The 18,986-nt window shown below is 40.8% G+C and overlaps 1 protein-coding gene across 7 annotated transcripts in view; it reads left to right on the forward strand.

Moving 5' to 3' along the window:
• The window catches only part of RAPGEF6 (Rap guanine nucleotide exchange factor 6), a 129,374-nt gene that overhangs the window by 91,695 nt on the left and 18,693 nt on the right, over positions 1-18,986 (forward strand). For 3 of the 7 annotated variants that reach the window (XM_074603608.1, XM_074603609.1, XM_074603611.1), the window contains 12 exons: positions 190-297; positions 653-856; positions 1,982-2,090; positions 4,084-4,327; positions 4,668-4,825; positions 5,866-5,880; positions 8,308-8,548; positions 10,440-10,823; positions 12,635-12,846; positions 13,760-13,883; positions 15,992-16,015; positions 18,720-18,940. In XM_074603608.1, the coding sequence (XP_074459709.1) occupies positions 190-297; positions 653-856; positions 1,982-2,090; positions 4,084-4,327; positions 4,668-4,825; positions 5,866-5,880; positions 8,308-8,548; positions 10,440-10,823; positions 12,635-12,846; positions 13,760-13,883; positions 15,992-16,015; positions 18,720-18,940 (2,044 nt within the window). The remainder of the gene's footprint in view (positions 1-189; positions 298-652; positions 857-1,981; positions 2,091-4,083; positions 4,328-4,667; positions 4,826-5,865; positions 5,881-8,307; positions 8,549-10,439; positions 10,824-12,634; positions 12,847-13,759; positions 13,884-15,991; positions 16,016-18,719; positions 18,941-18,986) is intronic. The other 4 variants (XM_074603606.1, XM_074603610.1, XM_074603605.1 and 1 more) reach the window with 3 other exon arrangements.

Raw genomic sequence — 18,986 nt, forward strand, 5'->3', positions numbered from 1 at the left:
TACTTCCGAGAACTTTCTTTAAGGACATCATTAGGATGCTTTAAAAAGATAACTTTTATAAACAGCATAAGGAAGAGTTAACTGAAGATGGATTTCTGCACTAGTAAGTACTGGGTGTTGTAGCCAACAACTATTCTCTTTGCCGTAAGAGAAGAATCACAGGTACATAACACATAATTTTTTTTACAGGTTACCAGAGTGGTCTTACTGTGGGTGAACAATCATTTTAATGACTTCGAAGGAGATCCTGCTATGACTCGATTTCTGGAAGAATTTGAAAAGAACTTGGAAGATACGGTAGGAGCAAAAAGAACGACTGGTCATACTTTCTAATATTACATGTTCTCATTTTCCAGTGTTACAAGTGACTAACACATCGTAGTCTGCAAGTCTAACAGTCAATAGATGGCTTTTTACGTGGACATATTCATTCTTAAATACATATTTAGATATAAAGCCCATATAAAATAGTACATATGACACTCATTTATGTGTTTTTGCATTACTGGAAAAGAGGCCAAGGTTTATTTAGTAAGATTTGGATACATGGCATCAAAAGACTTTTTTCTGGCACTTGGGGTTTTTTTCACAACTGTTTTTCCATTTCTAGGAAAAGAAACACTACGTTCATTTTGTGTCTTCTCTGTTACAGAAAATGAAAGGACATCTGAGATTGCTGAATATTGCCTGCGCTGCCAAAGCAAAATGGAGACAAATTACCCTGCAGAAACCTTCTAGAGATTCGCCGCTGTTTTTCAGCCTCCTTGGGGGAAGCGACAAGGGGTTTGGTATTTTTGTAGAGACTGTGGAAATGGGCAGTAAAGCAGCAGAAGCTGGACTTAAGCGCGGTGATCAGGTAAAAAGAATAAAGTTCACTTAAAATATTCGGGTTCAACCAAATGTAGTGTTCTCAACAAGAAGCATATGCTGTTTACTAAAAGCAAACAACTGGCTAGCATTCTATTGTGAATGCCACAGTCCAGCTTCAGTTTACGCGTGTTAAATGGGTTTCTATCAAATAGTTTTCAAAATATTTAAAACATTTAAATGTTTCGGAAACAGAAAGGGAAAAGAAAAACAAGTTGTGGTTATTTTAGGACACTTTCTGGTTGGAGATATGGTTAAGTTGAAGCCATCAGCTGGTTTTGTTTGATTCCCACCTAGTGCGAGTCATCCCAGTTCATTGAAGCTGGTGGAGCAATGACAGTTCATACCAAGTGAATCGTAGAATGGTTTGGATTGGAAGGGACCTTAAAGCCCATCCAGTGCCACCCCCCTGCCCTGGGCAGGGACACCTCCCACCACACCAGGTTGCTCCAAGCCCCGTCCAACCTGGCCTTGAACCCCTCCAGGGATGGGGCAGCCACAGCTTCTCTGGGCAGCCTGGGCCAGGGGCTCGCCACCCTCACAGCAAACAATTTCTTCCTGAGATCTCATCTAAATCTCCCCTCTTTCAGTGTAAAACCGTTCTCCCTCGTCCCATGGCTCCCCTCCCTGCTCCAGAGTCCCTCCCCAGCTCTCCTGGAGCCCCTTGAGGGACTGGAAGGGGCTCCAAGGTCTCCCCGGAGCCTTCTCTTCTCCAGGCTGAACCCCCCCAGCTCTCTCAGCCTGTCCTCACAGCAGAGGGGCTCCAGCCCTCCCAGCATCTTCGATGTAATCTCAGTTCTGTGGTTCGTGATCCACCATTTTGGATTCAGGTGCAGTTCCTAATTGCAAGAATGTCATGTTAGCACAGACAATATGTTCGTTTAAAGCATTTGTCAGGTAGAAATGCAGGTCCTGGCTTGTTTACAGGGGATACTTTCACTGACGTGATGAAAATAGTTATTTTACAATGAATGTTTTCATTCTACAACTGATGTAAAGATGATATAATAACTTCTGGAAAGTTCCTGCTGTGCCTGTATTATCACCTTTGTATTTGTAAGTCTGTCATAAACAGTTGTTCTCCTAATAGTCCAATTTTTATTTCTTCTTAAAGATAATGGAAGTAAATGGACAGAATTTTGAGAACATTACCTTTGTAAAAGCTCTGGAAATCTTAAGGAACAACACTCATCTCTCCATTACTGTAAAAACAAACATTTTTGGTGAGTAGACTTTATATATGGTGTATTTTTGTGTATGTGGAGGGAAAATCTCCAGTCTTTCTGGCTTTCGAACTGCAGTAAGATTCCACCTTTTTTTTTTTTTTTTTCCCAACTTGCTCTGGGAGTGCGAAGTTGTGCCGAAGTCCCCTCGTTGCACCTCTGTTTGCTGGGATAAGTTCTCGTGTGCCAAGGGCTGCGCGTTGGGTGGCACAAAGCCAGCCTGGCCAGCTCTTTGCTCCCCGAGAAATCCTCAAATGACTGTTTAAGCGGCTTTAGTGTCCCTTCATGCGATATGGCTGAAGCACAGCCAGGGGATCTGGGCCAAATTGTTTTTTGCCAAGAAACAGCAAAAATCCCAAACTGGGCTTTTGTAAAAGTTTTCATAATGGCTGCAAGAACGATAGGATAAATTGCCTTTATATCTAAGATTGAAAAGGGGATATAAAAAGCGGTATGACATATAAATGTTGGCTTTTAATTGTCAACGTGAATATAAACACATAAATACCTCCTTAAAAAATCTCAGTCAAACCATCTGTTCTTTTTCCGTAATCCTGTTCAGGCAACAGAATAACCATAGCTACAGAGAGGAGAGACACTGCACAAGGGAGCTCCTGCCTCTCTGCTTGTGTCTGAGACCTTCTGATGGTCTCCTTTTTCTGATTTTCTTCCTCCAGTTACCTCCCCTCCTTCACTATTGCTTTTTAAAACAATTATTTCCTGTTTATTGCTGTGCGGGTAAAAGGTTTCAAGATCATAATTAAAAAAATTATGGCATAATTAAAAAAAAAAAAAAGGCATAAATCAACCGCAGTAACTGGTGGTCCAGACTAATGTGAAATGACGTAAAATAAAGCACAGCTGGAACTGAGGCAGCGATAGGTTGTTCATTTGTATTACAAATGTAAGCACCGTACATTTAGGAGTGGATTCCAACCTCTTCTCTTCCTGTTGGCTGATAGAATTTCAGGGTGACGTCTCTGATGCATTTTCATGAATTCATGTCTTGAAACTTTTTTCAACAGCGATACTTATTACCCCGTCTTTTTAATCGGTGCTGACAAAGAGCAATTCCCATTCTTATATTTGAATCTGTACCATGAGGGCTTGTAGCCTTAAATTTTGTTACCTAATAGAAATACGCAATTTGGCTGGGACTTTCTATAAAGTCCTGGTTGTCTTGCACATAGGGGCAATCAGAGAAATTCACTCTGTGAAGTCCTGCATTCTCCCACATTTCAACAGAAAATACTGAATTTCTGACTTGAGTGATTTAAAAAGATTTTAAAAGATTCTTAAAATATTTTTAAAAGAATACTTTGTATTGATAAACAACTTTGAAGAATTTGTTCTCACCTTTTATACGTGGGAAGAAACACGAAGATCATAAACACTATCTTTTCCATGGAATTGTATCTTGGGCCATGTCAGTTTTGGTGATAGACTGGCTTAGTTTGATAAATGCAATAGGAATCTTGATGCAGCTTCTGTTCAGTCGTATTACTAAAAGCAAACAAAGGCTGTTTTGGAAAATATCAGTCTGTCTTACAGTTATTCTTGAGGAAGCATTTGCACGCTGTTGCAGGAAAGATGCAGACAAGAAAGTCAATAAATACGTAGAGGTGATTGCCATGAACGCAGTGTTTCCCTGCTGTCTATGCGGTAACGGTATACTAGGTCTATTAAATTTGCTGTGATATGTGCTAATTTCCAAAGCAGACAGGAGAACTCCGCTACGCAGAATATTTGATTTTGTTTATTGAACGTTTTGGGGTTACTCTTTCTGCCAGGGTATCAAAAGCAAAACTTAAATGGGAAAAGACCCACCCTCGTAGAATCAAAATTAAAATGCAATGTATTGCCTGGTTTGTAACTCTTTGGTTCACTTTTTCTGCAGGGATAGTATGGGAAGAAAAAGGTTTGAGTGGGGAAGAAGAATGTGGAGGTTTTAGTGTGCAAAGGTAAATCACAATGGTTGTATCTTCTCTTGCAGTGTTCAAGGAGCTGCTCTGCAGGATAGGACAAGAGAAGAACGGAATTCCGCATATTCCAAAAATTGCAGAAAAGAAAAACAACCGTTATTCCATCCCAGATATGCCTGGAGATGTGGAACAGATGTTTCCCCGTGAAAAAGGGAACAAGAAGATGAAAGCAAACACTGTATCTGGTGGGAGAAACAGAATCAGGAAAATTTTAGACAAGACCCGATTCAGCATCTTGCCTCCAAAACTCTTCAGGTTTGTCAGGCTTTTCTGGTCAAACAGTATCATTCCTTATTAAATCGTTATATTTTAGTTTCTTAGTATCTTCAGTCATTTTGTCCATGTTGCTTATGTTTTTAAAAAAATGCAGCAAATCCGACCCATAAATGCAGAACAAGAACCAAAATATCTCTCTTCTCCCAGTGAGCGCTTTCAAATCTGCTTTTCCTCCATCCTTGTATTGAAAGCCGGTCTACATGTAATTACAACGTGTAATTAAAAGATCCGAGCGCCATTATTTTTTCCCAGTTTCATTCATCCCAAGGTGAATATAAGGAGCTTAGTGCATGTAATTTGAAACGAACGTGTTTTGCAGTGACGGTAGCGTGAGCCAGTCGCAGGACGACAGCATCGTGGGGACGCGGCAGTGCCGGCACAGCCTGGCCATCATGCCCATTCCGGGAACGCTCTCCTCCAGCAGCCCCGACCTGCTGCAGCCAACGACGAGCATTCTGGATTTCTCTAATCCTTCAGGTAAAACACCAGCATTAGCTTGATTTGCAGGATGATTACAAGGCAGCTGGTTCAGGGGGAAAATTACATCTTTTACCAGCTTCAAACACTCCAAGTGCAGTTACCTGTTTATCTCGTGGCCCAAACAGGTCCAAACTGCCTAGAACCTCTCTTGCTTTTTTGTAATGTGAAATTTAACTTCTTTTTACAAAGAAATGCATTTTGCCACCTCTGAGAGTATTTGGTTTACTGGAGTTTACCAGAGCTCTGGTGGAAGCAGGTTGTTCTTGTCTGCACCTTTCTCTTCTGTCATCTCTTCTGATGCCAGTTCTCCTGGTGATTCCATTTGTCCATCCACTGTCTTTGAATATGTGTTTCAAGCAGTACTGCAGATAAACTTAGGACTGCTGTGGTACCAACATAGTGATAGTAAAGTTTTACAAATATTACATGTATTCAACTGTATGTCTGGGAAAAAAAAAAAAAAGAAGAATGCTTTGAGATGTGTAGTCTGTGTTCTCATTGCTGTTACCGTAGGGATACGGTTTATGGGGTGGCTGCAGGAGGGATTTGTTGTTTTATGCAGCTGCCTGTAAATACATCAAGTCAGAATCGTGTTTCCCTGTTTCAAGTGTAAGTTCTGTGCATAATTACATATTCTGTAAAGTGCCTTCTGGCTATGGCTTATGTTTTTGTAAACTTGCAGACTTCCCTTTTAAAAGGGATATGCACAGATAGACTCTGTCAAGTGCATAAATACCCATAGCAAATAAATTCCCTTTTTGCTGCAAATCCAGGTTTGCGCTGTCTGCATGAGAGCTACACACATGTTCTCTAAGAATCTTCATTTGATATTACACAAGTTACTGCTTAATATGAAATGTGGATAACTAGTCCTTCTTAACCTTTACTTTTAAGTTTACTATAACGAATAAGCTGTCATTTTTGAATGGCAGAGAAAAGCAAAATATTTCTGACAGTGTACTACCTACTCTTGCTAAGTTTTGTAAAAATCTTGATTTGGTGTTGACACAGTTTTTCTCTTTTTTTCCTGCCGGCAGCTGTTGGGTTTTACTGTAAGTATCCCGATGTATGGCATCCTGGAGACCTTAATATTGCATGGCTTGCCTGTTGAACTTAACACTTCCAGATGTTGCATTGACATAGTTATGACTATTAGGGCATTGAGTAGTCACATGCTGGGTAACCTTCCCTTTAATAAACCGAAGCCCTTGGTTCCCTTTATGGGCACCGTGCCGGGCTGAGGCTGTGAGCACTTGCGTTTTATTCCCATTTCTGCTGCTGACACGTTCCTTCCCTTTGCTGTGACCTTGCTTTAAAGGAATGAGGTTGCTTTACGTCCCTTTTATAGAAACGGAAGTTTTAGATGATAACGCAGTTCGATATTTAGTTTGTTCTTCTATTGCACTCTGTAAAACTAAAATTTTGTGCATGCAAACTTGTTCTGTGTTGTAACCACAAGCTGCATCATGCAGAGGAAAATAATTTTTATTAATGTTTATGTGCTTAAAAGCAAAGACCATGAAGATAGACACATGCTTGTAACAGAAGTTTCCATCACCTGTCACTTACAGGTTACACTGATTTGGTTGCGTGGTGATTTTTTTTATTTTTTTTTTTCCCCAAATTACATTTCAGTTTTGATTTTATACTTTATATGTTTTGATTTTTAGTTAAGTTAATACCAAGATATGGATCTTTGGCTCTTCTGTTGATTTATTATGATTTTTATGAGTGCAGTCATTTCCCAAATTATTCAATGTGGCATTCTCCCTACCTTCACTCTGAAATGAGTACATAATATTTACTATTCCCTTTTACTGCCCCCATTCATATATGCATAGAGCTTTTCAAATTCAACTACTCCCCAGGTATTGACGTGACTATTCTGGTAATGTGCTAAGTCATAACAATGAAACTGTTCATAGGGTTAGTTTTCGGTCAGAAATTTTTCTAACGCACTGGTTTTCCCCTCATTTTCCAATTTATTTGCAGCTGCTGTTGAAGCTTCTTTTTTCCCCAATAGGGGGAAAGTTTTGGTGCGGAATCATAAATTACCTGCTTGCTTCTTGCCCTGAAATTCCTGCTCCTTGCCCCCATAACACCATTAAGTCCTGATGCAAGGAAAAAGTTAACCTCAAGGTCACTGCCCCATTAAAAGAGATTTGTTTGTTTGTTTGTTTGTTCGTTCCTTAAGCAGGGGATTTTGACAGAGAAAAATCAATGTATAGGTGATGGGGTAAGCAGCGTGTAAAACTGGATGCTCAGAGAGCTGCTGCTGGAAGGACCGGGATGTGCAACCCAGCAGGTCGATTCTCCTGACAAAAGTGCCGGATCCTCCCCCAGGGCAGAGGGACACCCGGTCACTCCTTGTCCTGTCCGGCACCGGGGCATCCCTCGGTGGCAGGTCACGCACCACAATCCACGGGTTTGGCACTTATTGCTGAGGGTATTAACGGCTGGTGAGAGAAGCGAAGGGCTGTTCTGGAGCCTGCTGCTGCAGGATCAGCCCCTCGCTGCGCTCCCTGGGAATCCCTGCTGCCGGAGTGAACGGCACTGCTGCCTCCGGCGTGGTTTTGGAATAGCTGCAGGTGCAGGGGGCTCAGCGAGAGCCTCCTGCCTTCTCAGGTCTGCAGAAAACTTGTGAGGTTTTACTCTTCAGAGTTTGGGGAGGGGGAAAACTGTGCTTCCCTGAGTTTTCAATTAGTGTGCACTCTGACTCTTGATGTTTTTTTTTCCAATCAGTTTTATGTTGAAAATCGAGCCTTCTGTAATAGCCAATGGAGTGAATTATTGCCAATCATCAGGCTGTAGGTTAAACGTGTGTTTCTTTAGGTACTTATTCCCTGCTGTAGGCTGCCTTGGAATAAAGCTGTTCTCTGATGCACTTATAATACATAAAATGTGCTATAAATGAGTACGCCAGCCAAAGAATTAGCTGCTGGCAGCAGCTTAGTTCCTCCAGGGTGAGAGAGGGAGTGTGAAAGTTCGCAGTAGTTATGGGAGCAACCAAATCTCCTTTCCTCACCCTGTCCTCCCGCCTACAGCCCATCCATGTGTGCTCGGTGCCTTCCCGGCCCTGGGGAGGGGGTCCCGGCCCTCGCGTCGCCTCTGGCTCTGGCAAAGACAAAAGAGCCAAAGATGGAATGATGCTGCCAGCGTTTTTGAGACGCGCTGGGAAGGACAGTCTCCAGCTCAGTAGTAGATCTAGATGTCTTGTACTTTGATTGCAGTCATGGGATAATACATAGATTAATTCAGTTGTGGAAATGCAGAGAGGAGAAGGGTTGTCGTTTTTTTTCCTCTCAATGTTGGGGGAAATGACTGAATATTTTAAGGAATATTTATCAAGTCCAGCATGGCTTTTTTGCTCAATATCTGTTTGTTTGTTTTCTGGCTATCAAATGATACAGTGAATAACCTTGTATCTTTTCAAGGGAAAAGTAGCTTCATACCTTAAAGGTGGTGTTCTGTTATTTTAGATATCCCGGATCAAGTAATAAGAGTTTTCAAAGCAGATCAGCAGAGTTGTTACATTATCATCAGCAAAGACACTACAGCAAAAGAGGTTGTGAGTCACGCCGTCCACGAATTCAACTTGACGGGAGCCCCGGAGACCTACTCCCTCTGCGAAGTCTCTGTCAGCCCCGAGGGCGTCATCAAGCAGCGGAGGCTCCCGGATCAGTTCTCTAAGTTGGCCGACAGGATTCAACTCAATGGACGGTAAATGGGCCGTTGTTGGGATTTTGGTTTGGATTGATTTGGTTTTTAGGACTGAAAATTTTGGTTCCCAACAACCCCATGCAGCGATACAGGCTTGGGGCAGAGTGGCTGGAGAGCTGCCTGGCAGTGAAGGGCCTGGGGATGTTGGTTGACTGCTGCCTGAATACGGGCCAGCAGTGTGCCCAGGTGGCCAAGGCGACCACCAGCATCCCGGCCTGTGTCAGCAACAGTGTGGCCAGCAGGACCGGGGCAGTGACCGTCCCCCTGTACTGGGCACTGGGGAGGACCCACCTCGAGTGCTGTGTCCAGGTTTGGGCCCCTCACAACAGGAAAGACCTTGAGGTGCTGGAGCGTGTCCAGAGAAGGGCAACGGAGCTGGTGAGGGGTCTGGGGCACCCTCAAGTCTTGTGAGGAGCGGCTGAGGGAGCTGGGGGTGTTCAGCCTGGAGAAAAGGAGGCCGAGGGGAGACCTTCTCGCTCTCTACAACTCCCTGAAAGGAGGGTGTAGCCAGGGGGGGTCGGTCTCTTCTCCCAAGGAACAGGCAACAGGACAAGAGGAAACGGCCTCAAGGTGCACCAGGGGAGGTTTAGGATGGATATTAGGAAAAATTTTTACACTGAAATGGTTATCAAACATTGGAACAGGCTGCCCAGGGATGGGGTTGAGGCACCGTCCCTGGAGGTACTTAAAAGCCGGGCAGACGTGGTGCTGAGGGACATGGGTTAGTGGGGGTTTTGTCAGAGTTAGGCTGATGGTTGGACTCGATGATCTGAAAGGTCCCTTCCAACTGAGACGATTCTGTGATTCTGGTCTATGATTCTGTGAAACATCGGAAAGAAACATTGGGGAGGGACATTTTAGTTAAAATAGACAGGTGTCTATTAGAAGAACAAGCAAGTGAATGTCAGTAACACACATTTCCTTCTCCTTTTGTCTTCCTTGTTTCACCTTCCTCTTCTGCACCCAAAAAATCCCTCCCCAGATTTACAGCCAGCTTGCTTGATGGCAACTATATGCAGCAGATCAGGATAACTTACATAGTGGCTTACACTTAAAAAGGAAAAAAAACTATATTTATTCTGACACTTTCCACATGTGCTTCCAGGATTAAAGTATACAATTAGTTTCTTTCTCAGTGATGTCATGTTGCAATGAACTGATACTAACCTGAGATAAATTCTTCCATTTTCATGTAAACTGTTATGAATGTTTCTGAAATGTTAAGTGATTCATTTTTATCTGATCCGCACCAGAAGAAAGTTTATTAAGTAAAAAGTTCTTTAGTCTTTGCTAGGCGACAGAGGGGAGTTTATGAGGAATAAACTTTTGTATATCTGAAAGTGATCTGCTTGGGACCGTGGAAATGAATTTTCCAGATATGTTTTCATTTCCTGAGTACTATGTGCTTCATGTAAATATTAATATGCCACACTAAATTTATGTAAGAAACCACACTAGATTTGTGTAAGAAATGGAGGAATACATTAGCAAGACATTTCTCAGGACTAATGTGTGTTTACAGTGTTATTTCACTATTTCACTGCTGAAGTTACAAATGGAAAAGTAACTGACCTTTTTCTGAAGGTGAAAGCTACGGCATGTTGCGGTGTGCAGTACAGAAAACATTAGCGAAGAGGTAGATTAAAACAGCTTTTGAATTTTTTTTATTTATTTCAGTGTAGTGATGGTAGTTTATTGTAGCTGAAGTACAAGGTTGTGCCGTGCCTTCTTGCCTCTTTCTCTGGGTTGTCAACAGTAATGTGGAAAGACTCGCGTAAACACCCCTGCAGTCTCAGTAGTGTCCACGTTGAGCAGTGAAGTTCAATGTCTTCGTGTTCACACACTCTGAAGAGCATCTCTAATGTTTTATTGTAACTCTTTTATTCTTTAGGTACTATCTAAAAAACAATATGGAGACAGAGACCTTATGCTCAGACGAGGATGCTCAGGAGCTGCTGAGAGAAAGCCAAATTTCCCTCCTGCAGCTGAGCACCATTGAGGTCGCCACTCAGCTTTCCATGAGAGACTTTGAATTATTCCGCAATATTGAGCCCACAGAATACATCGATGACCTTTATAAGCTGGACTCCAAAACAGGGAATGCTCACCTGAAACAGTTTGAGGATGTCATCAATCAAGAGACCTTCTGGGTTGCCATGGAAATTTTAGCAGAGCCCAACCAACTCAAAAGAATGAAGATTATTAAGCATTTCATTAAAATTGCCCTCCACTGTCGAGAATGCAAGAACTTCAATTCCATGTTCGCAGTTATAAGGTAAAATGCTTCCCATTTGTCGGATCTGATTTGTGCTGGCGGAGGCAATTCTGTTAATCTAAATGGAAAGAAAAGAAATAGGTGTATCCTGGACAGATTACCGATGGTGCCGGGTGGTTTTAAGGGAATTGCCCAGTGTTTCAGAAGCCAGACTGTACAAAGAGATGTTTTGTTGCTGCCGTCTTTGCCTTCCTCAGCCTCAGAACTTCAGTCTTATTGCAGTGGGTGATGTGACAGTCTCTTCTTTAACTGTTACCTGGCAGGGAAAGAGAAGATTTGGACAAAAGCATTGTTTGATTGATGAACTTCAGAAACCTGCCTGAACATTGCTGTCATTTTCTGTGATTCTGGCACCCAATTTCCCTTCTTTTTTTCATTCATTGTTACTTTTTCAGTGTGCACTGAGTCATATCTACGATGATGAGATTACTTTATTTCTTCCTTTTATTGTAAGGACTTCCTCAAATCATCTTGTTTTAGTTTAATTTTCCTTTGCATTCTTTCCTGTCATATGTTTGCTTCTGGATTTTTTTGTTTCCCTCTTCATTCGCACATTTAGACTTTCTCTTCTGATTTATACTAGATGCTGCTACTTTAACAGCATGAGCTCAGCATTTCCTTTACTTGCATTTATGTTATACCCAGGCTTTAGGTTTTTTTTTTTTTTTTAAAAAAAAAAAAGCACTGTGATTCATCAGACAAAGATCTGGATTCACGCTGTATCCCAGCATCAGCACTGTCTTTGAAAATACCATTTTTAAATAGCTTCTGCCATGTCTAGCCAGTTCATCAAATGATACTGGCTTCTGTTTAGTCATACATTAAAGACTTCATGAATTTCCTTAAGGGATGCTTGAGCAGCCATTGGGACCGTGGCTGCTCATTACGTGGTGAATACACAGATGGATACTGAATCTAATTTCTATATTCTTCTCCATAATTTCTCATGGTTTATTGTGGGTGGAGCAATAATTCTTTCTGCTTCTTAGTTAAGTCTAATCAAGCCATGACTGAAGTGGTCTTTGGTCCAAAACCAAACAAATAAATTAGCTTTTGTTTTACCCTGAGTTCCAGAGGAATATGTTTTTGTTAGCATATGCCACAGGGGTTCTCTTTCGTCCTTGCCCTGCATTGTGTATCAGTCTGATGCCATATGTTGCATGAAACAGGAAAATCACCATCCTAATGGAGCACGGAAAAGAGGAGCTGTGTGGTGGCATATGTTTGATTTTTCGTGTGAGAGAAGGCTTTGTTTGTGGCTTGATAATAGCATGGAGAGAGATCAGTAATAAAAAAAATGAAACAAATACAAAATAATTTTTTGAAGCTTTCAAAAAAAAAAAATCTTCTTACAATGGCAAATTCAGCAACTGTATGATTTTTGGTTTTACTAACGAATGCTGGAGAATATTACTTTCCAGTTCTGCAGCTACAGGGGCTTTAGAATCATTGCAAAATTTCTTGAGCAAAGTTGGTGACAAGTTATGATAGGGAGGATGGATATATTACATTTTAAATTTTTTTTTTATTGCAGCCAACTAATTATGGATACGTTTTTACTTAACGAGAATGAGGGCACAATAATGTGAAATTTGTCCCTAGTGAATAGGAAGCAGTTGTGCTTTTTACAGTTCCCTTCTTCACGTGCCCAGAAAAGTGAAGAGCAGAGATTTCTTGTGATGAACTTGCAGTTTACGGTTAACCTTGTGAAAGCTATTTTTAATCCTTAAAACAAAAAATCAAACCTTTACTTCATTATGAAAGGTAGCGATTCCACTAACAGCTAATAATGAAGTGTATCTGCCTTACAGCGGCTTAAATCTAGCACCGGTAGCACGTCTCAGAGGCACTTGGGAAAAGTTACCGAGCAAGTACGAAAAGCACCTCAGAGACCTTCAAGATCTTTTTGATCCATCTCGAAACATGGCAAAATACCGCAACATCCTTAGCAGCCAGAGCATGCAGCCTCCCATTATTCCACTTTTTCCTGTTGTCAAGAAGGATATCACCTTTCTGCATGAAGGTAATGTCAAACGTAGAGAAATAATAAACTAAGAATTGACTACACTTCAGCCTTTTCTTCAGTGCGCTGTGATTCAACAAATGTCTGAAAGAAGCTGCCACCAGTAGGATGCTTTTAATGCATCCTTTGTAGGAGTAAAATAAAACAGAACTCTGAATGCATAATGGAAGGGACCGATCTTAGACAAAAATTAGTAATTAAATGCATATTTTTAATACTTTAAAAGCGGTGCTTAATCTTCATCAGCTGTCCTAAGGTTTAGGGTGGAAGAGCAGGTGAGTGTGTGAACTGGTAGTTACACTACTTCAAATCTATTTCTCTTACAACAACTTGTTGCTGCAATGTTTCCAGGTTTTCGTTCCATGTTGTGGCTTTCAGACAGCTCCGATGATATATCACCTCCTACTCTTGCTTTCAGCATTTTCAAGGGGGTTTTGTTTAAACATTTCCATTTTTTTTTTTTCCTTTTACACAAAGTTCTGTTCACAATTGGTTAAGGCATTAAGCATTTCCAAAATATGCCCAATTCTCGGTTGTGATGTTTCAGAACTATTTGAACCAATATCAGAATGTGAATGTTGTTGATGTCAGTTCTATATTTATGTTATTTTAACATCTATGCCAATGAATTTGGGCATAGTTCACTTAATTCTTTTTCCTCCTACTAATTCTTGTTACTTTAGAAATAGATTAACAAGAGCAATACTAGGTAATCTGAGTGGGCCTGACTGTCGTTTATGTTTTGCCAGATTTTCCTGTTTTCTTTCAATTATGATTAAAGCAGTTTTGTTGATGGATGAGCAGGAGGGAGGAAGGGTAATGTGGGGGCTTAGAAACACATTGCTCTTTAAAAAAAGTATTTCTTACTCTTTTTTTTTTTTTTTTCATATGTGTGTGTGTTTCAATTATGCAGGAAATGATTCCAAAGTGGATGGCCTGGTAAATTTTGAGAAACTCAGAATGATTGCCAAAGAAATTCGCCAAGTTGTCAGAATGACCTCAGCAAACATGGATCCGGCTGTAATGTTCAGACAAAGGTGTGCAATTTAGAAAGACAGTAGGATTGAAGGTGTCTGGCAGCGGGTCGGGATGTGTGTTTGTGTGTGCATCACTCTGTTAACATTTCATTGTGTAACTCACCATGGACATTTACCATCAGAACCACGGTCTATCAAATTATGGCAGAACAGTTGATGCTTCCAGGACCTGCTTTTAGTGACTACTAAACCAATTTGTTGTCTTCTAAAAAAGCAAAGAAGAATAGGTTCTAATTTTAATGATTCCTATTTAAGCTAAATAAAATGTTATTATCAGTAGAGTTTTGGGACAGATATAATATTAGGGAGGAAATCATGGATATAAAAAAAGCACCTAAATCACGCATCTATAAATCTGAAATGTGGCTTCAAAAGAAAACTCCACTGAAAATATACTAAAAGCAAACAAGATATTTTTTTATTTATTCTAAACATAGCTTGCTCCACCTATTTGATATATTCAGGCTGGAAGCAGGTGGTGTTAGCAAAATGCAGAATAAAAGCACCACAACTTCTGACCTGGTGCTGATTAGCTCCAGATTCTACTTAGTGGAACTAAATAATTTCCTGCCTCTGTTTGCTTCCCACTGTCGGAACTAAAAGCCTCAGCGACTCTGTCGTGCCTGCGCACGGTCCTGCTGCCTGGAGATCCCTGCGGGAAGGGTTTGGTCGTCCTCTCCTTCCACTCTCGGTTTGCCTCGCAGGGGGCAGACAAACCCCACCCGGATGCAGTTCGGGGGGGGAGTTGGTGACAAAATTCAGTTATATCTGTGCAGTGGAAGGAAATAGTGCGTGGCAGGATATGGGATGTATAAGTGTGCATATATATATAGACAGATAGATAGGTGTGTGTGTATAGGTGCATATATATGTATGTGTGTGTGTATAAATATATATATATGAGCGTAGAGATTTGGTTCCCTGTGGTCGTCCAGTGGTCAGGATTCAGAGGCTGTCGTGAATCCCATCTGGCTCTTGTTTTCCAAGCTGACTATCCAAAACCATAAGTATTTTGTTTAAAATTGGTCCAATCGACTTTTGAGACAAAAATATCAGATCCCTTGTTAATGTTTAAAGATGGATTCGTTTCAAAGTGGACATTCACCGTCACACTATCAGATTTCAGTTAGCAAAATTTCTTTTTTAACATAAAGCTACAAATCTAATTATTGATAAGTTACAACTGGTTTTCAGAAACTTTGGTATTCGCAGATGAAATCAGTCTATAAATAAATTTCTCTGATGTCCCATGCACTTTCGAGAACCTAATGAAGTCTAATCATTAAATGAATTTAATAGCAAATAGTTACCTTCAGTAGTTTTTCAGAATTACAGAACACATTTTAATGACCGTAGTTTAAAATACACACACTGACGTAAAATGCTTAGGCTTCTAATATTAGAGATAGTGCCAAAGATTAAAAGAAAATAATTCCCTGTTTTCACATCATTTATATTCATTGTCATTGCCTCTGGTGTTTGATCTATCAGTTTTTGTTGTGAAGCACCAATAAATGCTTTTGAAGAAGATTAAAAATGAACAAGAAAAGATGTTTGTTCGTGGTAACACGAGGCTTGCTGGCAAGTTCATTACTGATTAATATAGAGCATCTAGTTTTTCACTGTGTATTTGGCAACTGGCTTGTTTTCCAGCGAGCAATCAAGAGAAAACAACATCATAAACTGGAATACTGATGATGATTTCTCACACGCTTACTGCGGTCCTAATGCAAAGAATAAATTAATCACACTTGCTGCAACATGAATAAGTTACTTATTACAAGTCACTTCGTCAAAATTGAATTTGACTTATGGGAAATACTTAACAAGAAAATTTAATGCGAGTTTGCTTTTTAAATTCATAGGTTAAACTAAAAAATGAAAAACTGATAGATGTTCTTCCATATTGAAAGTATTTGAGCAAGTCCTGCCCTTACATTCCATTAAAACATTGTGTTATTGTTTGAGAAGAATTTTGCTGTATAGAAATTTTTTCTTTTCTGTTCTTTCCTGTCTACATCTTTCTTCCTGACTCTCAACTGTTTTATTTTTTTCCTGTGCTTTTCTGTTCAAATACATGCTTCAATGTATATGGCTCTTGCTTACAGGAAGAAGAGGTGGAGAAGTTTGGGGTAAGTGTAGAGATGAATGCAACTAAGATAAATAAAGACTATGCAACTCTTAACATACTGCATCCTCCTCCTTAGTGCATGCATCTGAAATACAGCATGCATTTTATTAACCCTGCGATACATATTTTTTTGGAAAACAGGAATAAGGGGCTACAGCCAACGTTATACTGTGGCTATAAGAATTCCGAGTTGCTTTTGTGTACTCGATAAATGGTTTTGAGTTTTAGCTTTATGCATAAAAAAACCCCGCTGTGCAGTTATATTGGAAGGGAAACTGTTTTGGGAAATAAATAACTTGCTTTTTAACATCCAAGAGAAATGTTTAAGCCGTTACACATAAGGACGTATTGATGCCCTGATGGGCATCATAAGAACATATCGAATTGTGATAATGATACTGTAATTTCCCCTCTGAAGTTCAAGTTCAAGCTTCAATGTATTTATTTTTAGTGTATATTTAAAGTGTATGTCACATCTCATACACCGAAATGCTCACTGATTTCACCGGGAGCCTTGGTTGTGCAAGGACTGAGTATTGAAATGACTACAAACGAGAGTGCTAAGACTGACCAGTGACATTCCTGACTGACGTGTACGGCAGAGATTTTAAGATGACGTAGCCATAATTTATGTGTTCTTACGTGTATTTTTGCACATAAACTGTTACCCGCGTACCTGAGCCGATGCGCCTCTGCACTTTGAAACTCGGCTTCTTTTCCTGCTGTGGGCACCTGGTTTAAATCCAGCTGTATGTCAGCGTGTCCACACTTGGCGTGGAGGATGGAGGCAGGATGGGTTTGTCAGGGTTAGGTTGGTGGTTGGACTTGATGATCTGAAAGGTCCTTTCCAACCGAGATGATTCTATGATTTTGTGCTCTGGGAGCTTTGCCCTCCAGGGAGCCTGGGGTGGCAGCGGGGTTTGTCACCAAAGAGTCTCCAGGCACTTCTGCGCAGAGAAGGGACTTATCCCCACCAACAGGGACAGGAGAGGGCCAGGACTTGTGCTGGACAGACGGGGGAGGGCAGGTTTGGATCCCTTATGGAAAACCCGCAACCCCTCGATGCCCTTGGTGCAGAGAGCTGGGCTGGCAGCGGCTGGGGACAGTAATCAGCCGCACATGGGGAGGAATGCCAGGAACCCAACTGGGGCCACCAGAATTCCTAACCCTTGGGATTGCTGTGAGCGCAAGTGAATAAGGAAAAATCATTTTTAAAGGAAATGGTATTAAATTGCCTGAAAAAGGCAAGTCCAGGCTTAAAAGAAAAACAGTGCGTGCCTAAGCAATGCAATATTTATATACTTAAAAATAAACATAATGTAGTTTCCTGTTTCATTATATAATAGATGTTAACTTTGGTCTTATCCATAGGAGACAGGAGTGCCCCTTGGTTTGAGCAGGTGTGAAGGATCCCTCATGCCTTTTACTGCTCTTTGCCTATAATAGCAGTAATTTTTTATTTATTTAAGCTATACATTTCTGCCAGTTTTTAGGCATATATTTTCTCTTAGATTGTTTTAACTTCTTTGAAAATATTGCAGTCAGCTTTTCTTACCATTTCTTACTTTTTAAGCTCGGTGTGTTCGATTCATTAGACTTCCTTAAACAATATGTTTCGTTCCAATGCGTTTGGCCGTTACGGCTCTTCTGTGCCGGAGGTTGTTTATTCTGCCCCTCATGATGCTGGAAACACACCCCAGATCTTGATAAACATCTTTACAAATAATTTAGCCTTTTAAAATAAAGTTATTCCTTTGAATGTTTAAAAAAACCCACATCCAAATAACTTTAAACCACTTTATCAATATTTTCCATTAGAATTTACATGTAATGTATAGTATGACCTCAGTTTATTAAAAAATGGGTTGGGACTGGTGTGGCCATGGGACTTCTGACAGTTGAAACAGGTGATGTGTATATTTGAACTATCCCAAGATCAGTTGTTTGGTCGCTGATTGAGTGCGAACCGGAGTGACTGTCAGAGAGAGAACTGGTGTACGTGAACCATTTGGGGGTTATTTCTTTTGCTTCAGTTGCCGTTAGAATCGGCAGCTCAAAATTAGGAGCACTGAGGAGCGTCGTCTTTCGTAGATGTGAGTCTGTACAAGTCTGGGCACATGTGTATGATCCCTGCTTTCCTCGCCTTTTTTAATGAGCTGCTCTTCTGTGAATGTTTGTACTTAATTGGAGAAATACAATGTACTTCACATATTTAACATAATTTTCCTGCTTATTTAAACGTTGTCAGAAGCTCAGTTTTCTAAGAGGGTGACACTAGTGGCTCACTTCTGTGCTCAGCTGAATTGCTGAAGTTTGTCGTAAGCCTGATGCCAACAGTGGGTACCAAATGCCATAAATGAACAAAGTTATGAAGTTTGTCCACTCTTACAACCGGCAGTTGAAATAGCCTGGGTTTTGCAGAACCAGACGAAGTGGGTACTTTACGCAGCCTTGTGCCTCATTCTTGCTAGTTCCACACTTTCATACGCAATCCTTTTCCAGACTGAAATTGCTGCTATCAATTTTCCAGAATATTTTAAGACAAGTGTTGTTTTAATGCTGTTCATCTTTTTAACTCATTTGCATCAGCATGCACTAGCCCTAACTGAAGATTATTGGTATTAATCTGCTTTGACGTGTACTACTGTAGCTCCTCCTTGCTGCTGGGAACTAAAAATTTATTGCTTTGCTCTTTTCTTTTCTAGATCTCTGAGCCAGGGCAGCACAAACTCGAATATGCTGGATGTACAGGGAGGCGCTCACAAAAAACGTGCCCGCCGCAGCTCCCTTCTGAATGCCAAGAAGCTGTACGAGGATGCCCAGATGGCCAGGAAGGTGAAGCAGTACTTGTCCAACCTGAATGTGGAGACAGACGAAGAAAAGATCCAAATATTGTCACTGCAGTGTGAGCCTGCATACAGCACTCGTAAGTACAGTGATGTAGATTTTTTTTAAAATAAAATTTATCAAAA

This window comes from Larus michahellis, chromosome 11 (assembly GCF_964199755.1).
Source record: "Larus michahellis chromosome 11, bLarMic1.1, whole genome shotgun sequence".
NCBI classification, from domain to species: Eukaryota; Metazoa; Chordata; class Aves; order Charadriiformes; family Laridae; genus Larus; species Larus michahellis.